The sequence below is a fragment of the Schistocerca gregaria genome, chromosome 3 (assembly GCF_023897955.1).
Source record: "Schistocerca gregaria isolate iqSchGreg1 chromosome 3, iqSchGreg1.2, whole genome shotgun sequence".
Lineage (NCBI taxonomy): Eukaryota > Metazoa > Arthropoda > Insecta > Orthoptera > Acrididae > Schistocerca > Schistocerca gregaria.
Window position 1 is genome coordinate 853,629,491 of NC_064922.1, and position 23,548 is coordinate 853,653,038.

Genomic DNA, 23,548 nt, shown 5'->3' on the forward strand with positions numbered 1-23,548 from the left:
TGTGTGATCATTGCATTTCATATCCCTAAAAGTGTTACATCCATGTATTTGTACAAGCTGGAGAATTCCAACAATAACTCATTGATATTATAATCACAGAATATTATGTATTTTTGTTTTTGGTTTTGAAGTACAAAATTTTACGTTTCTGAACATTTAGAGTGAGTTGACAATCAAGATCTGACTGAATATTTATGCAGCTTCTTTTAGATAGTACTTCATTACAGATAATGGCATCATCTGCAAAAAGCCTGATTTTACTTTGATATTGCCTGCAAGGTCATTAATATACAATATGAACAGCAAGGGTCCCAACACACTACCCCAGGGCACACCTTAAGTTACTTCTACATCTTATGACTCTCCATCCATGATAACATGCTGTGTCCTTGCCACCAAAAAGTCCTCAATCCAGTCACAGATTTCACTTGATACCCCATATGATCGTACTTTTGACAACAAAGATCGGTGTGGTACTGAGTGAAATGCTTTTTGGAAATCAAGAAATACTGCATCTACCTGGTTGCCGTTATCGAAAGCTTTCAGAAACGCTGAGTTACAGACAGGCACAATGAAAAGAGTGTCACACTTTGTGCTTTTGGCCAAGGCCTTCTTAAGGGAAAAAACACATATGTAAGTGCGCAGACAGGCACAATGAAGAGTGTCACATTTTGTGGTTTTGGCCAAGGTCTTCTTAAGAGAAAAAACACCACATATGCAGGTGCGTGCACCCCCCCCCCCCCCCACACACACACACACACAAACACAAACACACATACACACACAAAAATCCCTACTCGTCACTGTTGATGCCACTTCTCTACACAATGACATTCCTCATGCCCATGCCCCTTCAGACTCCAAACCCATAACCTCATTCTTCATAAATCTCTTTAATGTTATCTTAACATACAACTACTTCTCCTTTTCTCCTTTTATGGGAAGGTAAAAAAAAAAAAAAAAAGGCACAGTCATGGGTACCCGCGTAGCAGCCTCCTATGGCAACCTCCCAAACTGCCACTCTGGTTCATGTTCATTGATGGTATCTTTATGATCTGGAGTCAGGGCCAAGGCACACTATCCTCATTCCTTCACAACCTCAACACCTTCTATCCCAACCCGTTCACCTGACTCTTCTCATCTCAGCATGCCACCGTCCTGGACACTGACCACCTCTTCTCTGATCGCTGCATCCACACCTCTGCCCACATTAAAGCCACTAAACACTAACAGTACCTGCATTTCAACAGCTGTCACCCCTTCACACCAAAAAATCCCTCCCATATAGTCTGGCCACATGAGGACAGTGTATCTGCAGTGACTATAAGTTCCTTGCCCTGTAGGCTGTAGGTCTAACAAAGGCCTTCACAGACAGGTACTATCAGAGCGAGTACACAAACAGATTTCCTGTGCCATATCACCACACACTCTTAATTCTCCCACCACCCTCATGAATCAGCTACAAAGGAGTACCCCCATTATCACCAAGTAACACCCTGGACTGGAGTAACTGAAGCACATTTTACTTCAAGACTTTGATTATCTGTCATCATGCACTGAAAAGACGCACATACAGCCCAAACCCCAAGATCCTTCCCCTCCATACAAAAGTTGTGTTCTGTCCCCCACCCAACCTCCATGACATCCTAGTCCATCTCTATGCCATTTCCAATCCCATGGTGATAATATCCCTGTGGAAAATGCAGGTGGAAGACCTGTCCAGTCCACCCACCGAGCATTTCCTATTCTAGTCCCATTACAGGCTTGTCCTACCTCATCACATGCTGTGCCATCTGTGAAAGCAGCCATGTCATATACCAGCTATGCTGCAATCATTGCACTACCAGTCTATCAGGATGAATGGCCACTGCCAAACTGAGCATACCACAATAATGACTTTTCTTTCCTCTCAACTGAGCTATATACCAGGCATAACCACTAGTATAACCACAGCTTTTAAACACTGATAATTTTATATATAATTAACACACTTTGAGATATTAAGTATTTTAAAATTTGTGATTTATAAAACTCAATAAAATTCCATTTCAATGCTACGTTAAAATTGCACAATTCCCTGAAATATTCCTGATTGTTCAAAGTTAAATGTAATTTCCTAAGAATTCCAGGTTTTCCAGAAGAATTTCTAATACAGCTGTTAATAACTTCAATAATAAAGGCTTTACATAAACAGTAATAATGTTAGTGTGCTGGTCTCACTAATGTTTGTTCGACACTGTTTTCAGATTTTGCATATCATGTCTGGAAATCATTTTAGTGTTTGCAGTGAATATTCTACATGCAAGTTTCAACAGGGTCAGTTTCTGGCCATATTGCTTTACTTCCTTGTGCTCACAGTGGCACATCCTCCCTGCTGCCACCGCATTTTCCACATCGGTAGGCCACTGTGGCTAGTCAGGAGGCTTTCCCACCACCACACACGGCTTGCTGTCCTAACTTGGACACACTGGCTAGCACCCCCTCACTTACCTGACCCGGCCCCCTGCACAGCAACTTGCCAGCTATCTACAGCTCAACCCAACATTCTGCTTCTGAATAACTGCATAATGACCTCACTGCTCATAATATCACAATGCTGTGTACTCCTCCCTGCCTCCAACTCTGATGTATTGAACTCATATGCAGCCAATGTAAATTCTTGAACAATTCTTACCCTAACTCTTTTGAAAAATGATAAACCATGGAGAAACAATAAGAAATGAATACATTAACTTCACACATAGCCTATTAGAATACAAAAAGTAAATATACAGAACAATCCAACATTGTCCCCGGTGCAAAATCAGTATTTGGTGAAGCCACCACAAACTGGTGTAGAATTTTGTGCATGTCATGACATCAAATCGTTGTTGTTGTTGTTGTGGTCTTCAGTCCTGAGACTGGTTTGATGCAGCTCTCCATGCCACTCTATCCTGTACAAGCTTCTTCATCTCCCAGTACCTACTGCAACCTACATTCTTCTGAATATGCTTAGTGTATTCATCTCTTGGTCTCCCTCTACAATTTTTACCCTCCACGCTGCCCTCCAATACTAAATTGGTGATCCCTTGATGCCTCAGAACATGTCCTACCAACCGCTCCCTTCTTCTAATCAAGTTGTGCCACAAACTTCTCTTCTCCCCAATCCTATACAATACATCCTCATTAGTTATGTGATCTACCCATCTAATCTTCAGCATTCTTCTGTAGTACCACATTTCAAAAGCTTCTATTCTCTTCTTGTGCAAACTATTTATCGTCCATGTTTCACTTCCATACATGGCTACACTCCATACAAACACTTTCAGAAAAGACTTCCTGACACTTAAATCTATACTCGATGTTAACAAATTTCTCTTCTTCAGAAACGCTTTCCCTGCCATTGCTAGTCTACATTTTATATCCTCTCTACTTTGACCATCATCAGTTATTTTGCTCCCCAAAGAGCAAAGCTCCTTTACTACGTTAAGTGTCGCATTTCCTAATCTAATTCCCTCAGCATCACCCGACTTAATTCGACTACATTCCATTATCCTTGTTTTGCTTTTGTTGATGTTCATCTTATATACTCCTCTCAAGACACTGTCCATTCCATTCAACTGCTCTTCCAAGTCCTTTGCTGTCTCTGACAGAATTACAATGTCATCGGCAAACCTCCAAGTTTTTATTTCTTCTCCATGGATTTTAATACCTACTCTGAATTTTTCTTTTGTTTCCTTTACTGCTTGCTCAATATACAGATTGAATAACATCGGGGAGAGGCTACAACCCTGTCTTATTCCCTTCCCAACCACTGCTTCCCTTTCATGTCCCTCAACACGCATAACTGCCATCTGGTTTCTGTACAAATTGTAAATAGCCTTTCACTCCCTGTATTTTACCCCTGCCACCTTCAGAATTTGAAAGACAGTATCCCAGTCAACATCGTCAAAATCTTTCTCTGAGTCTACAAATGCTAGAAATGTAGGTTTGCCTTTCCTTAATCTTTCTTCTAAGATAAGTCGTAGGGTCAGTAGTGCCTCACATGTCCCAACATTTCTACGGAACCCAAACTGATCTTCCCCGAGGTCGGCTTCTACTAGTTTTTTGATTCATCTGCAAGAAATTTGCGTTAGTATTTTGCAGCTGTGACTTATTAAACTGATAGTTCGGTAATTTTCACATCTGTCAACACCTGCTTTCTTTGGGATTGGAATTATTATATTCTTCTTGAGGTCTGAGGGAATTTCGCCTGTCTCATACATCTTGCAAACCAGATGGTAGTGTTTTGTCAGGACTGGCTCTGCCAAGGCTATCAGTAGTTCTAATGGAATGTTGTCTACTCCCAGGGCCTTGTTTCGACTCAGGTCTTTCAGTGCTCTGTCGAACTCTTCACACAGTATCGTATCTCCCATTTCCTCTTCATCTACATCCTCTTCCATTTCCATAATCATACAGTTAATAAAATCACAAGCCAAATGTTGCCAGTGAAATTCCAGATACATTCAACAGATGATGTCAACGAACGAGTTGGCTAGGAAAGATTAATCAAGAGACAGAGGAATCTCTCTAGTAACCGACTGCAATCTGGATATGCGCACCAAAAACACCTCAGACTATCATTCCATCACGACACTGAATTACGTACTGCGGAGCACAGACTCTTCTACAATGGTTGAACTGAAAATTGGACCCAGCTGCAAGCTTACATAAATACAAGTCCTTCTGCAGCATTCAACACGCATCTCTAAATGAAACAAGGAGGAGGACAGTGCTTCTGGTACACAACTTATCTTCTGCCACACTATTCAGCAGCTTGCAGCGCACAGACCCAGATGTAAAAACAAAAGTACTGTATCTGACAGAGTTTTCACAGTTTTAAAAACTACTATTACAACATGAAGCAATTTTCATTATATATAGAACAACATGCTGAAAAGTACCGCATCCAAATTTTTTATGTGAAAGCTCTTAAAGCTTTTTAAATAAACGAATGTCATTAACATTCTACATCTTTATTCTTCATGTTTACAAACTTGTAGCCTTCTGTGACAAGAGGGCTCTAATGTGTAGCGTATAACATGGTGATGAGTAACGTAGCTATTAGAGTGCATGAGAAACAACATGCTGTAATAGAGTTCCAAATTCGAAGAGTTCATCCACACATGAAGCACACTCTCTTTTAGCAAGAGAATGCCAGACCACACACGAGTGCTGTGAACTCTGCAGAAATCCTATGCCTTGGGTTCACTGTCATTTATCATTCTCCATACAGTTCCACTTGGCCCCATTAGATTTTCATCTGTTTCAAAAACTTAAAGAACACGTTCCAGGACTTCACTTTGATAGTGATGAAGCAGTGTAAGGAGAGAGAGGTTGTGGCTCCATAACCAAAGTCAAACACTACAGTTACTGTATTAACAAACCGATCTCTTATTGGGAGAAGTGTGTTCACTAACAGAGCTTACGATCTACGTAACTTTGCCACGTCACTTAAAGTATACTGATACTTCTCTCTCAGTTGAAGATTAGGATTTGGAAAAAAATTCCTAAATCTGTGATCAGTACCCTTAGTACCTTAGAAACTTGGTTACAGTTAAATGGGTTGAATCTAAACATATATAAGACTCACATGACGCAGTTAAAAACCAAACAGTCAAAATGTGAGCAGATTAAGATTGTGCGCAACAACCAAGGTATAAAACAAATTGACTCAGTCAAATTTTTAGGTTTAAATGTAGATAAAAATTTGAGCTGGCAGGCACGCACTGAATACCTGGCAAACAAACTGAGTAGCTTTGCATTTGCAATGCAAATATTATCGAGTTCAACTGACATGGACACATGAAACGTAGCATATACAAGCTACTTTGAATCCATTATTAGGTATGGTATTGTTTTTTGGGGTAACTCGACAAACAATGTGCGGATACTAAAAATACAGAAAAAAAATCAAACAAAATATGTGCACTGCATATCACAATGAACCATGTCAACCATTATTTAGAAAACTTAAAATATTAACTCTGCCATCCTTATACATATATGAGATTATTATATTTTTGTACGCCAGATATGAATTATTTGAGAGAAACCATTTTGTCCATTCACATGATACGAGAAACAAAGAAAATTTCATGCTCCCCACCCATCGCCTCAAACTGGATGCCCAGGGACCTCAATACATGAGAATGAAAATTTGTAATAAATTAAAACGGAACAAGTTGGTGGAGATGAATTTAGGTTCACTTAAAAGAAAGCAATATGAAATGTGAAATGTGTTTTACTCATCTCATAACGTACACAATTTCAGAACATGTGTGTGATGTACAGGAGACATGTTAAGGTTACAATTTGATTATTTAAAATTTTGTCATACTTAGAATAATACTTTGTGGAGCATTTACTTACTTGCAATTAGTCAAACTTAAAGAATTTACATCTGCTATAACTATCATAAATTTTTATTCCATTTTAGGGATCCAGCTAAAAGTATCACTTTGTCCATCATGAAATCTTCCAAAGAGTAGCAGCATCATTCAATTAGAAAATCATGTAACTTGCTTTTTAAAATATCTTCATATTCATTATGCCACACCCTTTTATTGTGTTGTAAATTTTCATAGCTATATACTGAGGAGTGTGAGCATGCATTTTTAAGTGATGAGAGGTGAGCATAAAGTTCTCTTTATGTCTTGTGACATATGAGTGTTCAAAATTAATTTTTTTTAAATAGATCAGCTCTGCTGCATAGGAAAAGAACCACCTCAAAGGTGTATAAAGAGGGGACAGTTAACATTTTTAGGTCTTTAAATAATGGTCGACATGATGCCCTCAGCCGTGCAGAGCACATGTTGCGAACAATTCTTTTTTTTGTAACTTTAAAATTTGTGTAACATTTCCCGAGTTTCCCCAAAAAATTATTCCATATTGAATAACCAATTCAAAGTAGCTATAATATGCTATTTTCCTGGTGGCTACATCAGTGGCACAGGCTAAAATTTCCATTGCAAATGCAAGTCTGTTTAATTTATTTGCTAGATATTCTATATGAGAATTCCAATTCAAAGTTCTGTCCAAGTTTATTCACAGGAACCTGACTGAGTCAAGTTTTTCCATTTTTTTATTTTTGTGAGTGACATAGATTTCTTCAGTTTTTGAAGTGTTTCACCTTAAGCCATTTTGACTGAACCATGTTTCAAGGTTACTTAACGTATTCATGACACTATGTGGTATATCGTCAGAATTTTCATTTTTCAATTAGGGCAGAAGTTCATCTGCAAACAAAGTTAAATGAGTATTTATATTGAGAGGTAAATCATTTACATAGAATAGGAATAAAATGGGTCCAAGGATTGCGCCTTGAGGAACACCTTGTGAGACAGTTTCCACTCGGAGAAGTGGTCTGCTCCATTTGATGTGATTACTACCCTCTGTTTCCTCTCCAAGAGATATGATTCAAACCATTTCAAAGCAACACCCCTTATTCCACATCTGCTGAGTTTGGAAAGCATCAGTGCATGGTTTACAGAGTCGAATGCTTTTGTAAGATCACAGAATATTCCTGTGACCTTAGCTTTCCTATCTAGTGATAAAGTAATTTTTTCAATAAACTCATTTATCGCATCTACTGTGTTTTTGCCTTGTTGGAAGCCAAATTGGTTATGTGAAATGATATCATTCTGTGAGATGAAGCATTGTATCTGTAAAGCAGCATTTTTTTTTTTCAAATATTTTTGATATGACAGCTAAACAATGGTTTCACTTCCGCGTATTTCAAGAGATCAGGGAAGTAACCTTCTTCAAAGGATATGTTTATTATAAGATAGAGAGGATGAGCTATTATGTTGTAAACATTTTTAATTATTTTGCTGGGTATCCCATCCCAGCCAGCAGAGTTTTTGTCTTTTAAGGAGAGTATGACATTTTCAACAAATGTTGCTGAGACTGTGTTGAATTTTTTGAGACATTCACTGGTATTGCCTTTTAACCCAAAACCGTTTACTTTCTGCTCATAATTTGCTATGTCTAAATCAGATTTTGCTACATTTATGAAAAACTCATTGAAGCATTTAGATATATGAACTGGATTTACAACCAATTTTTCCTTAAGTTTGATTTCTAAAATGTCTTGTTTATGATTTCAGGTACTGACACTGAAGTGTTATTACTCAGTGGATGAATTCATGCGGGCTGAACAAAATTTGAACTGGATACAATGTGTTGCACATTCCAAGAAATAGCTTTGTAGTGTTATTATTTATTAAAGTGCTATTATTTATTATGCAAAAATCATTCTAACTGTTTTACAAATTTTTGACATGTCTCCTGTATGCAAACCAAATGGATTGCAAATGTACATAATGAGATGAATAAAACACAATTCACAATTCAGTATATATGGTAATAAAGGAGAAATTCAGTCGGCTAAGAATCTAGTGACAAAGTCTGGATCCAAGCACATAGGTATATAATATCACTTTACAAGAAGGCATTTTCGATCAGGTGTTATTAATATTGAACACCTGCCTTCTGAAAGAAAGGTTAGCTGATGATTTTAGAAAACCCCTAACTAATGCAAGACATGAAACATGTGTAAGAAACTGTGGTCTTGTGAAATAAATGAAGGAATGACTGTACAATTGAACTTCGTATTGTTTTATTTGTCAATGTCAATTTAAGAGGACATGTCGAGATACATAAATTGACAGCTTTCTGTTTATTCCTATTTGTTACTGTTACTCTGTGGTTGTCAAGCATTCATATGTGTGTAGTCATAGTTGTGCACTAACTAATTCTCATTTAATAAAACATTATCTCACAAAATTTCCATGCTAATTGTATTACAAATTAGCAACAATGACACTGTAATAAATATTAATGCAAGCACTTGTACTTCTAATGTAAAATCATATTAGCTTCATTTTTTGTAAGTTACTATTATGTCGTCTCATGTCATCAAGCATCACATTAAACTACATCTGACCAATACCATAATTTACCTTTTGTACATCACCATGTTCATGTCTTGTATGAAAAAGATTCAGAGAACCAACAAATAAGTAAATAAATGATATATGAATTTATTACCAGGTTTGACTTGTGGCAGTGAGAAAAGGATTTTTAACATGAAAATCATTGAAGAATTGACTGTCATTCATCATACACTGAAGATACGCATACTGGAAATTACTATAAGAGATACAAAAACAAACAAATAGACCAGGGAACAGGCTGCAGTTGAAGACATAAATATGACTCCTTAAGAATATCATAATTCAAAGGACACCTCTAGTACACAAATTTCAACTCTTTATTTACAGTGACATAAATCAGCCGAGTTCTGTTTATACTGTCACTATTAGGCTAATATAAATCAACACTTACCCATTAAAATATTCAAAGTATATGAGAGGAAGACATGTGGCTTTCTGCAATATACACACAGCGCTAGTATACTGGCAGCTGCTGTTCGGCGGACAACTGCAGAGTTGGATGACAAGTTGTGTAGAAATGCCTTCAGAAGGTTCTGTTTGAACAAAAATTAAATAGGAAGGTAAAACAAAGAAATATTAATTACAAAGCAGTTTGCTAAACAGAATTAAACAATATCAGTGGTTAAATCTTACCTTAATATCATTATCTGTGGTGAAATTCCCCAGAGGCTTGAATATCTTTGGCATTGCTAAGGCAAGTGTTTCCAGTACAGATTCTTCAGTTCGTTGAGCAACAGCAATGATGCATGGCACCAGATTCAGCACATAGGGTTTTCCCTTCTGTGGCCTGTTCGAAAAGAATATGAACATTATGAATCCTGTTCCATAACTGACCTGGGATTAAAAGTATAAATACTGGTACCAATACTTTTCCAAACAATACTGCAATTAATTCTCATGCACTTATTACACAAAATATAAACAAACATGGATCAATTTAACTGGGTTCCAAATGAGAAATTCAGTCACTGTTCACTTATTGGCAGATGATATGTCTGTAAGCAACAGACACTGTAACATTCTCATGTCAGTATAGAAGCGAAATCCAATATGTATTCAGATAAAATCAGATGTGTTCTCAGGTCCCACAACAGTAACCACAACCTCAGAAATTGCAACACACTTGAAAGAAACAGTCACATTTATCACAATGAAGAAATAAAGTTCTCAGCTCTGCTATCAGGATGGTGATTAAAAATAGTGATACCATAGACGACAAGGTTAGTAAGCAAAAAATGTATAAGAGAAAACAGTCCACAAATTAATGTAAACTATTTCTTTTCAAATATGATCGAAGCAGACTAAATCAATTAAAATTTGTGCCGCGGCCGGGACTCGAACCAGGGTCTTCTTGCTTTCTAGGCAGATATGCTACCACTACACCACCGAGGCACTATGGCAGACATAGCTGCACGAACTACCTGGGTCGAGTTCCCTCCCCAACACAAACTTTAATTCATTTTCCCTTAATATCGTCACTATTGCCAGGGCTCGCCGGTATTGGCGAGCTACCCAGCATTGGACATAGCGGGACGTCTGCTGTACCATATGGTGATCTTCTCAGATCTTATAATTAAATTATAATTTAGTCTGCTTCGATCATATTTGATCATTATCGTGAGATAATAACGAGACGGGAGTCTCAAAGGACACATTTAATTATAAGATCTGAGAAGATCACCATATGGTACAGCAGACGTCCCGCTATGTCCAATGCTGGATAGCTCGCCAATACCGGCGAGCCCTGGCAATAGTGACGATATTAAGGGAAAATGAATTAAAGTTTGTGTTGGGGTGGGAACTCGACCTAGGTAGTTCGTGCAGCTATGTCTGCCATAGTGCCTCGGTGGTGTAGTGGTAGCATATCTGCCTAGAAAGCAAGAAGACCCTGGTTCGAGTCCCGGCCGCGGCACAAATTTTAATTGATTTAGTCTGCTTCGATCATATTTGATCATTATCGTGAGATAATAACGAGACGGGAGTCTCAAAGGACACATTTAATTATATTTCTTTTCATTTATTTTATTTCCTTCTCTATTATCAAAATGTAGAAAATCAATAAATGGCACAAATTTAGAATAGGTATAATGTTAACTTTTTAGTCAGATAAATTATGTCAATCAAACAGTTTGTAATTTTGATGAGTCAGAATATGCTAAAATAATTTTTTATTAAGAGCGCTCTAGAAAAAAAGGAGGTCGTCTTATAATCAGGGTCATCTTGTACTTTGGTAAATATGGTAACACAACATAAATTTCTCTTCAGATATCACATGAAGAAAAATATGTGTATCCCACTTGACTTCACTGTATTGCTTTCATGAATCTGTTTCCTTTCTTCTAACTTCATATTGTTACCCCTACGTATTTACATGAAGTGTCAGACTCCAGACATTTACAAATATCACTGTTATCTCTCATTTGTTTGTGTGTATTATCAGCATTCACACACATTTACAGAATCTGAATCACAGTGCATCATCAAGTGGAAATACAGCCCAATTTATTCTGCATTTTGCTATAGTCATCTTACTTCCCTGTCAACAACAATATTGTCAGTAAAGAACCACAGAGCAATCTTGACTTCGTAGACCAAACTTCCACACTGAGAACATTAGTGGTAATATCACACTTTGTGATGTTCACCCAGTGTTGTTCGCATTTCCATTCAACATCCACGGACCAGTATAGTGCAGAGTACCATCAGAAAAAAAGTTCACCAAAGTGTGGATTTCTATGCGGATGGGGAACAGTACAATATTGCTTACTGTTTCCTGCCCACTGCATTCAGGGAACAGCTACTCAGGTAATAGAGAACAACATGTGAGATGCATGTGGGGAATTTTTGGGCTACTCGACAGACTTCACACCTCAAACCCAGACCCAGACACATTTATACTTATATCTATGTCCATACAACTACTCTGCAAATTCCCACCTAAGTGTTTGGCAGATGAAACAACTTCAGTTTCTCTGTCTACCATTCAACTCTTGAACAGCACTTGGAAAAACTGAATACTTAAATCTATCTGTGCGAGCTCTAATTTCTCTTGTTTTATTACGACAATCATTTCTCCCTCTGTAGGTGGGTGTCAACAAAATATTTTCACGTTCAAAGCAGAAAAGCTGGTGACTGAAATTATGTGAAAAGCTCTACCGCACCATAAGATTCATTTGTTTTAATGATTGCTCACTAACTTGAGTATCACATCTGTCACAATACTCCCCTATTTTGTGATAATACAAAACAATCTGCCCTCCTTCAATCTTTTTTTTATGTCCCCCATCAATTCTACCTGGTAACAAAACCACTGTTTAATTCTACCTGGTAAGGATTCCATGCCATGCAGCAATACTCCAGAAGAGAATAGACAAGCACAGCATACTCAGTGATAGATCTGTTGAATCTTCTAAGTGTACTGCAAATAAAATGTAGTTTTTTGTTCATCTTCCCCAATTTTTCTATGTGACTGTTCCAATTTAAATTGCTCACACTTGTAATCCCCGTGTATTTGCCTGAATTTATGGCCTTTAGCTCTTTGTGATTTATCTGTAACTAAAATTTAATGGATTCCTTTCAGTGCTGATGTGAATGATACTCTTTATTGCTTAGAGTCAACTGCCACTTTTTGCACCATACAAATATCTTGTCCAAAACATTTTCAGCCTTCTCAGTTAAATATAAGAGATAAAATATATATTCCTAGAAGTAACACACAGCTGCAGGAAATCATACCTCATCATATCAAATTACTACTGCACTTGTGGTGAGGTTCCAATAGTAGTTCCCATCATAATCTGCGTAACATACTAAACATGCAAAAGAGTTCCAAGCATGTACACATGACAATGAAACTTTTGATTCTGGATGGAATTTGTATAGCAAAGGAAGGTTAAACAAAGGTGTTGTATCGGCCGCCGCACGGCAGCCGTCAACTCAGCGCGGCGTGATACAACACGCACGACACACAGCGAGTACCGCTGGTGCCGCACACGATGTCAACAACTGGCGCAAGTGAATGCGTCGTCGCGGGGTTAGCGGCAGCGTACACACCACTATCAATACGGATTACCCTGGCGGTGCTGCTCTTGCCACCAGAGTGAGCAACCGTATACGGGCGCCATCTACCAACACTCTGATTGGCAGGACCTGCGGATTTAAGCGAGCTCCCTGAGCCCGTTTAAGCAGTTCAATCTGCGCCGATGACTGTGTTACTACCCGGCTGGTGGATTCACGACGACCGAACCGTACTGTGGCCTCCCTGGCTGGAAACTTGCGACGCGTCGGTATCGACTGGTTGGCAGTGGTTTGGACTTGTATTCTCTACTAGTGACTATGATTTTTCCTTGGCACTACAGCCAGTGAAGTGTTGTGTAGTCGAACTTAAGTTTTGTTTTGAGTAACAGAAGGTCAAATAAATTTGGTTATCACGGAATATTTGTTGTGTTATAGTGCGCTCATAACAAAAGGGTTGCCCTCTTTTTTTTTCCATATTCAGGTGCATGAGTAACTTTCACGACATACCATCTTTTGACACATTTCATGTACATATGCTGCCTCTTTAAATCCTTATGCCTATAAAGCAATGCGTAATGTCATAGTATGATTACTGTCTGCTTAGAATTACTTGTTAGTTGACACTTCATGCCTTAGTAAGTAATTTCTTCAATAGGACAGAGGTCTCAATGGTATACATGGACTGTCTACCAATGCAGCATAACAAAGTGCCAGTTCACTTGCAACAGTGTGAAGAGCATGTGCAGTCACTAAAATGGCGGGGGTGGGGGCAAAATAAAATATACAGTCTGTCCATATTAGCAGCAGGCTCCTGGTTGTCCGTGCCTTAATTGAAGTGCCACTGACAGCCAATGTGGCAACACTATAGTTCCATGAGATAAACCACAAGTAACAATTAATTTTATTATCAACATACTTCAAGTTTTAGGTGCTATGAAAAACAATGTTAGTAAACTTGATCTCATATCATAAGTGCAAGAAAAGGAAACAGCTTAATTGATCTTTACAAAAGTGTCTCAAAAAAATAAGAAAATCACAAACACACTCAAATCTGGGTACCTATATCAAGAACATAATCACAATACTAGCAACACCGTTTCCCAGTAGTTACAACGTTTCAAAGTTATTTGATTGTGTTACAACAGATACATAAAATAAATTGTTAAGACATCAGAGGCAAGGCAGCTAACACCATAAAATAGTTTGTGGAAAACAGAGAGCAGTGTGTAGAAGTGAAGCTTAAAAACGTGCACTACTGCAAATGTGTGCTCTAAATTTCAGCTAGTAAAGTTTGGTATACCTCAGGGATTAGCTCTGCAATCCCGTGACAATGTAGTAATGTTTGCAGATGACACTCCACTCATAGTAAAATATGACTCAGTCAAACAAATGGAATCAAGTGTGTCCACAACTCTGAGAGAGGCTTATAAATTTTTCGGTAAAACAACAATTCAAATAAGACAACATATATACAACTACAAACAAATAAAACTGCAAAGACTAACAATATCTGCCTTGAACTAGACAATTCAGCTCTTACAGAAGTAAGGACTTACAAATTTTTGGGTGTGATGTGATGACCATTCATCAAAGTATACACAAAACTAGGTTATACCACATTCTTAATGACAAAGGTGTCTAGGATTGTAAACACAGATACACTGTGAACAATTTACTATTGTCCAGTATACCTGCACTTATACTTCATTATAGTACGCGAAAACACAGCACATACGAACACACACAGGTCATTGAGACTTTATAGGAGAAGGCTGTTGGATGCCTTGTAACTGTGACCCCACGGCAATCCTGCAGAAATAAATTAACAGAACTTAGTATCATGACCGTCCCTTCCCTATATATATTTGCAACAATTATGCACTTGAAAGCAAATAGTACAGTGCAGTTGAATACAGACATATATGATTACAATTCCAGAGACACGGATAATTATTATCCACATAGGGAGCAGTTCAAATTGACCGAGAAAGATCCCTTCGCTGGTGGACATATTTTATACAATAACTTATCATTCAGAATTAGGTGCATTGAAAAGATACCTGTTTTCAGAAATAAATTAAGATGTTATATATTATTCTCATCTACACATAGCCTAAAAGAATACCACTGTGTAAATGGTAAGAGGTACACAGCAATACCATGAGAGGCCACAATCACACAGGCACAACCACTCGCCTGTCACCTTCTCAGTTCCAAGCAGCTGCATCCATTGATGATGATTATGATGATTTATGGCAGAGGTTACTAAACAGCAAGGTCATCAGCACCCTTGCACTAATGACATACTGAAGAACATTGCAAAAATCTACAGAAAAGGATCAATAAAGTAGAAAACTATGGTCCATCCCACCACAAGAATTGTAAAACATCCACAAGAAGGTGAGCTTCAGAAAAGCCCGTAATAAAATCCCAACTAGACACAGCAGAATAACTAAATAAAACCTAAGATAAATACCTGTTAAGAGGCTGTTAAAAAAGGGACAGATAACCATGGCTGGATGACGACAATAATACATGACGCAGCCACTGTGTGACACTTTATGATCACACCCCCATTATCTTGGGAAGAATCCCGGACACCACACAAAACCTTAAGACTGGAACAACACTCACCTTGTTATCAGTTTAGAGGGAAGATCCTGTGGGAGACCCAGTTCCAACCTCAGGTCGTCATATAAAACAAACTCAGTTAAAGTATGTCATACTGACAGCTGTGTCCCACATCTCTGACACACTGGGGGCCCCTCCTGATGTAAGAGGAAACCATATGACAACGGGCAATGTCCCACTCTGAGCCGAGTAAGGGTTACTTCTTCATACTGTCGTGTGCGGGAATACGTAATCCACAGTCACAATGAAGTCTCTATAGAATATGGTTTATTACTCCTCACTTCCAGCCACTGAGACTACCGCAAACATATGGCCTTCCTGGTCACAAATGAAATGACAGACCGCAGAGGGACTGGACAGCGAGCAGGAGGAGGAAGGGAGCAAGCCTCCTCAGCAGCTGCAACAGCGAGTTCACATCCCTGAATCTTTGTGTATCCTAGAACCCAACAAAAAATTATTTCCTTGTTTTGTCTTTGCATCTGTCGAATAGCAAGACGGGTACCTTGAGAATCGGAGCATGTCTGTATTGTGTTATGCACATAAATATAATTGAAATTGTGTATGTCCTGACTATACCTATACAATGGAAATTGTATAGAGTTGAATTAAGGAATGAACAAACAAACAAACAAATGTAAAACTCATGTACGGTGTCTGGTAGCAGTGTGTTTTTTTGTTCTTTGATTAACACATTCAACGTACCTGATCATATGACACAATTCTGCAAACCTCCATAATGCTGCTCTCAGACTCCGAGGATTGCTGTTCTTCTTTATTTCTTTATGAAGTTCAACTTGGATCTTAACAATATTGCTATCAGCCATAGCCTTAAAAAATATATAAATAAATAAATCAAGTGAGGAATTCATATCTATGCTTAACAATACTGATATAATTTAAAGCCTGCTAAACACATTACCAAGCAAAAAAGCTGAATACTTAGTTCACGTTTCTTTTGTAAGGATACTTGCAACTGAAGTGATAACAAAGAGGGTTATTAAATAATGAACGTAGTTGGGTATACTACACAAAGCAATCATAACTCCATATTTCCCCAACCGCATAAGCATGTGGGTAATCATGCTGCTTCCAAAATGCAGGGAGATGCTGTGGATCCAGATCAAATCCACAAACAGATTAACAACAAGGGCCGATGTGCAGGCTATCCCGAATGTGGTTTTTAGACAGTTTCCCACATCCGACTAGATGAATACAGGGCTGGTATCCATGACCCACTAAAGCTACACAATTTGCAAATATTTTTAAAACATTCCCAACCCCTTCACATGTGATAACACTAGACACAGACACACAGAGTACACAAATTCTGTCCCAGGACGCTATTATACAACACGAGATCTACCAGCCTGGAGGGTGCCTGGATAGGGCTCCTATAATAGCATTATTGGCCGCATTATAAAGTAATTAAAATGTATAATTTTAAAATCAAAATTTGTAGTGACAATTTATAATACAAATGAAGCATATCCATTCACAAACTGGAAAAAGGAAAAATTGAAGCCAGCTTGATAGCAGAACAAATGAAACAGAGACATCAAACATTGGATTTTGGCAACTGACAATTCAAAAGCAAGATAAAAGGTATTACAGGAAAAGGAAAACAGTGAAGAAATTGTGTGTAAAGCAATTGGAAAATCAAGAAGTCTGCAACAAAAGAGACACACACTGTATAGCATGTTATACATGATTTTTCAATTTTACACTATTAGTGAATGCTATATTCACATCATTACCCCTTCATTCTGGATCGCCAGTGACAAAATTTCATGTTGCATACTTGTCAGTCAACTGTTCCGAATGGTTGGTAACTACACCTTTTTATTCAGTACTGCATACAGTCAACAGTGTAAAAAGTATACAGAGTAAAATACAGAAGGCAAAATAGATCTCATTAATGAGATTATCTAGCTTATAAAAAGCTACAAGAGGTGGAGAACAAATTCTTCCCATTTTTAAAATAAGAACTGAAATAATGGGAATATGGTTTAGTAAGAAAACATCCCAATATTAGTCTAAGAGCAATTTTGATAACTGCAAAAGATTGTAGCAGCATTTAATGAAGAGTTAATACCAAAAATAATTACAACAATAACTGAATTGTTGAACATTCAAAATAGAAAGAGTGGAAAAGTATGCAATTATACATTAATACCACTACAGGGCAATGAAGGAAGGAAGGAAGAAACAAATGAAAAACAGGAAAGTTTGCTCTAGAATTATTCAGCTTCACTGTAAGGAAACACACTCAGTGTTCATTCTGAAACTACACTATCACAGTATGCTGTATGCAACTCAATATTGTAGAATACTGTGTACAAAAATAGTTGTATCAGAAACTAATGAAAGATAACTTCTACAAAAAGACTCACCCTAATAATCCTGTTGAGGCTTTCATCTGCGATCATTCTTACATCAGAATGCTGGTCATCACATAACTGTAGCAAGATTTCAATTGCAACACTGAGCAAATGGGAAAAGTTTGACGCTCCTTTTATGCCAGTCTGGCACATAGCATCAGCTATTGTCACACAATGTGCAATCTTTTCTTTCACCCTGTTAAAAATAAAACTGTGTTAAAGAAATTTCTAAAAGGATATACTGTTCTACATTTCCAGCTTTTAAGAATAACACACATTATTTATTCACACCTCCAGAGACACACATCACATCACAACTTGTAACCATTTCACGTCATTACTTGGTAAGTAGAAGCTTTAGTACCAAATTGGAAATAATGATCTCACTTGTTCCAAATTGCTACAAATATCAATTTGCATGTGCACACCAAACATAAAGAGCAGAACTTCCTTATGAGCCCGCCAGAATATGTAAGAACAACACAAAAGATCTGCATTTCATGGAAAAACTTGCAAATGAGTTAATACAACAAACAGAGGTTATACACTTCACAGCATTACAGTCTGTTAGATGTGCTTGTGACGGGCCATACTGCAGAAAGAAAGTGTGTGCCCCATCATTTATGCAAGCAACAACAGACCCGCAATATGTAAGAATGGACAACTATCTTGCTGTCCAGTAGTTTGTTTACTGCAGCAGCCAATTCATGTTTCAAGTTTTTTTTTTTTTTCAGGTGTTTTTTCAAGTGAGTGGATTGTTGCTTCTGTAATATTTAATTCCATGGAGCAGCACTTTCTTTCTTCCTGTGCTGTTACAGTCTGTAGGCAGGCATGTTCATCACATTCCATGATGCCTACCATGCAGCAAGTTTCTCAGCCTCTGCACATTCGTGAGTCAATGCTCTCAGTAGCTCTCTTTTTGCGTCATTCAGGCAATCTGGTCCTGTGTTGTACAAGTGTGAACACTCCTCATTGCATCTACTGGTCTGAATTGTTTTCAGTACTTCATGTTCAAGTTTCAGTTCGCTGGCAGTGTCTTTTTGCTCACAGTTTGAGTGGCATTTTGTCTCATCGTGTCTGTCCCACCATCGGAGTGGTCTTTGTCTCAAGTTCTTCAGTTAAAGCAGCAGCCAATACTATGTCTTGGCACGCCACTTGATTTAACAGTAAGGGACACATTTCAAGCAACACCTGTTCCCAATTGTATTTTGATGACAGACACTTAACCATATCAACAGTAGCAACACAAAGACTCGTGAAAATTCATACTCGTACCCTATTGTAACAGAATAGCACTCAATCTTATACTGTTGCCATCTCCACAGCATGTTTTGCAGACTATACTGACATGGGCACCTTCATCAATGAACCTATCCCCAACTGAGAATGTGCTACTGAAGTTGGGATCCAACACAATACAAATGTAACCTCTAAAATATCATGTCATATGTACATAATTATAGTGTCATAAAAACTGTCATGGTGATTCAAGTCACCTCTATCACCATTCTGCAGTAAAAATTAGAATTGTTTGATTTCAGAAATGTGCAAGTGCACTATTAAACATCTTTTCCATCACTGCTGAAACTGTTGTACAAAATGTGAGCCTTTGTGCGTACTAATACTCTGTGAAAACAATACACCAACTCCATATTTATTTTGAAAGTACATGCAGCAACAGTTTCAGGTGACTTAATCTACACTATGAGATCAAAAGTACCCAGACGCCCCCAAAAACATCCGTTTTTCATATCAGTTGCATTGTGCTGCCACCTACTGCCAGGAACTCCATATCAGTGACCTCAGTAGTCATTAGACATCGTGAGAGAGCAGAATGGTGCACTCCAGGGAACTTAAGGACTTCAAACATGGTCAGTGACTGGGTGTCGCTTGTGTCATACGTCTGTACAAGAGATTTCCACACTCCTAAACATCCCTAGGGCCACTGTTTTTGACATGATCGTGAAGTGGAAATGTGAAGGGACACATACAGCACAAAAGCGTATAGGCCAACATTGTCTGTTGACTGACAGAGACCACAGATAGTTGAAGAGGTTCGTAATGTGTAATATGTAGACATCTATACAAACCATCACATAGGAATTCCAAACTGCATCAGGATTCACTGCAAGTGCTATGACAGTTAGGCAGGAGGTGAGAAAACTTGGATTTCATGGTTCAGCGGCTGCTCATAAGCCACACATCACGCCAGTAAATGCCAAACGATGACTCACTTGGTATAAGGAGTGTGAACATTGGATGATTGAACAGTGGAAAAACATTCTTTGGAGTGACGAATCACGGTACACAATGTGGCGATCCGATGGCAGGGTGTGGGTATGGTGAATGCCCAGTAAACGTCATCTGCCAGCATGTGTATTGCCAACAGTAAAATTTGGAAGCAGTGGTGTTATGGTGTGGTCGTGTTTAGAGGGGGCTTATACCCCATGTTGTTTTGCATGGCAGTATCACAGCACAGGCCTACAGCACGTTCTTGCTTCCCACTGTTGAAGAGCAATTCGGGGATAGTGATTGCATCTTTCAAAGTTGAAAATTTAAAAGGTCTTGATCGCAATCTTGTTAAAATATTTTTTTTATTGGAGTGAGTGACAGGTTTCGTCTGTATGAAAGAGTCATCTTCAGACTCCAGAGCGGTGGATGGACACTGCTAGACTAGTTCTGTTGACGCTCAAGCAGTTACACGAGCATCAAGGGTCAACGGAAATCATCTAGCAGTGTCCATCCACCACTCTGGAGTCTGCAGATGACTCTTTCATGGTGTAGAAACTGGTCACTCACTCCAATAATAAAAAATAAAAAATAAAAAATATTTTAACAAGATTGCGATCAAGACTATATTAAATTGCAATTTTAACAATTTTTAAGATCACTGACTATGTTTTCACAAATTTCTGAAATTTTATGCATCTTTCAACATGATTGAGCACCTATTCATAATGCACAACCTGTGGAAGAGTGGTTACATGACAATAACATCCCTGTAATGGACTGGCCTGCACAGAGTCCTGAAGTGAATCCTATAGAACACCTCTGGGGTGTTTTGGAACGCCGACTTCATGCCAGGCCTCACCGACCAACATCACTGCCTCTCCTCTGTGCAGCACTCCGTGAAGAATGGACTGCCATTCCCCAAGAAGCCTTCCAGCACCTCACTGAACATATGTCTGTGAGAGTGGAAGTTGTCATCAAGGCTAAGGGTGGGCCAACACCATACTGAATTCCAGCATTGCCGATAGAGGGTGCCACAAACTTGTAAGTCATTTTCAGCCTGGTGTTCACCTCCCGCAGTACAGGCACCTCACCATTTGCTTCACGCCTCCGTGCAAGCAGAACAAGTCATGAATGGAAGTAAAAATCACTAAAATGTTGCTCGCAATCATTACTATTGCTGTCGTATGTACTGTCATATTTAATGAAAATGGTAATTGTAGCAATCACATATACTTATCATAGGGAAGAGGCACAGTATGAAGCACAGAGGAGTACAACATAGTAACACAGCAAAAAATAATGGCTACCCTTCAGAGTAATCTCAGCTAGGTAACGTAGGCTGCAGCCAATAACAAATGACTACCAGCTGAAGCCTTCCAACCTTCACTGCTTCAGCACAAGGGAGTTGACCAAAAACTTATTCTTTAACACAGTGTACATTATTAGTTATAGTTTGCTTATTTTAACACTGTATCTTACAAAATGAGTGAGTCTTGTGCATTTTGTGCTTCTGTGCGACTGCAAAAGAATCAAAATGGAGCAAAGGGTACCAGATTTTTATTTCATATTTTAGCTTTTGAAATGTAGTTTAAACAATTTTGGCCACTTTTTCTCAAATCAGTTTAGTATGGGTGCTGATGACCTCAGTATGAATGCCGTGTACACACTATTAAAAGATAAATAGGTGGAAAAGAGCTCCTTTACTCATTCCATTTCTGTGACATGACTGAATTATCTCTGACATTATTTAAAAAGACAATCAAAGTGTTGTTATAGTGCTGATCTGTAACTGCTTTGATGTTGTCTGCTGCTTTTCTCTTAATAAATGCAATGTGTGTGATACAACAGTTGTATTCCACTACAACAACAGGGCCAAGTTGTGCTAACAAAATATATAGAGAACTGTGTTAGTGTCAATTAGCCAATCTGAAACTCATCTGTGTGGCAAAGACAAATTATTTTCAAATATTTGGCAATATATTCATGAATTGCATCTGTAAAATGTTAATTGATGCTTAGCTGTGTTGTGAATCTCACAGAATAGAAAACAACAGTAAAATTCATAGTGAAATGTGCAGAGATGATGGAGAACAGACACTGGAGCAAATTATATTTCCTTGATGTTACCAGATTAAAATGATTCTAATAGAATCTGATTTGTGGATTTTAATTGAGCCTGGTGAGATGGAATCTGATGAAGATGCATCAGTTGCTGATAAAGAAATATATATAACACATCATGTTAAGGCCGTAGTAAAGGCTGTACTTTCCATATCTGATAAGCAGCAAACGCATAAATATAAAAATTTTCAAATCCAAAAATAGTATCTGAAGAATTCCAAAAATTGTACGCCCCACGAGATAGCAAATTTCACACTTTGCAACTGAGAGGGAAGTTATATTCGCTAAAAACGAACAACTGTGAATGAATGGAAATTTATCTACGACTGATAAAAAAAACTGAAGCAAATCAAGTGAACATTTGGGGATAAATTGAAGATAGAGGTTAAGTAATGACTATTCTGTGTGGATTTCCAGATGAATGGGATGCAGTAGTTACAAATTTGTGTAATTTGCCAGATACTGATTTTAAGAGTACTACAATTAGAAGTGTCATGATGTTAGGCATCATTAATGTAATGAAGGTAAAAATTCCACAATGTCCTTGAAAGCTAATACTGGCAATTAAAAGTACTGAAAAATGTCACTTATGAAACATGACAAAGGACAGGAACGAATGAAGAAAGAAACAACACGGAAAGATAGCTTCATTTATCACAACTGTCACAAAGTTGGTCACACATACCGAAACTGTCCTGGAAGTGGAAAATTGTAAGGGAACAAAAGAATCTAGATGCTGCTAGTATGAGTGCTGCCAAGTACAGTGAACAGTGATAACTAGACAGTGGATTCCACAGCAACTCATCACATGGCTCCAAATGCCCTGCAATCTTGTCTGGGCAGCTCACTGAATAATTATGGAAAAGTTATTTTCAATAAAAAAGGTTGCAAGACTTCTAATTAAAAACTCAGGGCAAAGACTAGTTATATAACACAGGGTGATTTTTTTCCACCAAGCACAAACTCTGGGGATTGATCGATGAGAGGATATGGAACAAAAAAGGTCTAATGAGCTTATGTCAGGAAATGTATGGTTCCCATGCTAGAGACCATTTATCCATTCAATCATACACACAGAGACTGCAGTCTAATACGTGCTGTACCATGCAGCCAAAGTTATAGTAACACGATTTCCTCCTAGAGGACGGTGCTGTTCCTCAAAGATCATGCACTAACACCCTTTCCTGCCACAGT

At 38.2% G+C, this 23,548-nt stretch overlaps 1 protein-coding gene and 2 non-coding genes across 4 annotated transcripts in view; 1 reads left to right on the top strand and 2 right to left on the bottom strand.

Annotated features, from left to right (window-relative positions):
- Positions 1-23,548, bottom strand: part of LOC126354803 (huntingtin) — a 472,584-nt gene that overhangs the window by 432,149 nt on the left and 16,887 nt on the right. For both annotated transcript variants that reach the window (XM_050004721.1, XM_050004723.1), the window contains exons 2-5: positions 18,014-18,197; positions 16,326-16,450; positions 9,609-9,762; positions 9,367-9,508 (exon numbers count right to left, since the gene is read on the bottom strand). In XM_050004721.1, the coding sequence (XP_049860678.1) occupies positions 9,367-9,508; positions 9,609-9,762; positions 16,326-16,450; positions 18,014-18,197 (605 nt within the window). The remainder of the gene's footprint in view (positions 1-9,366; positions 9,509-9,608; positions 9,763-16,325; positions 16,451-18,013; positions 18,198-23,548) is intronic.
- Trnas-aga (transfer RNA serine (anticodon AGA)) lies at positions 10,296-10,367 on the bottom strand. The gene has a single exon. It is a non-coding gene; the product is annotated as a tRNA-Ser (tRNA).
- Positions 10,816-10,887, top strand: Trnas-aga (transfer RNA serine (anticodon AGA)). Its single transcript has one exon. It is a non-coding gene; the product is annotated as a tRNA-Ser (tRNA).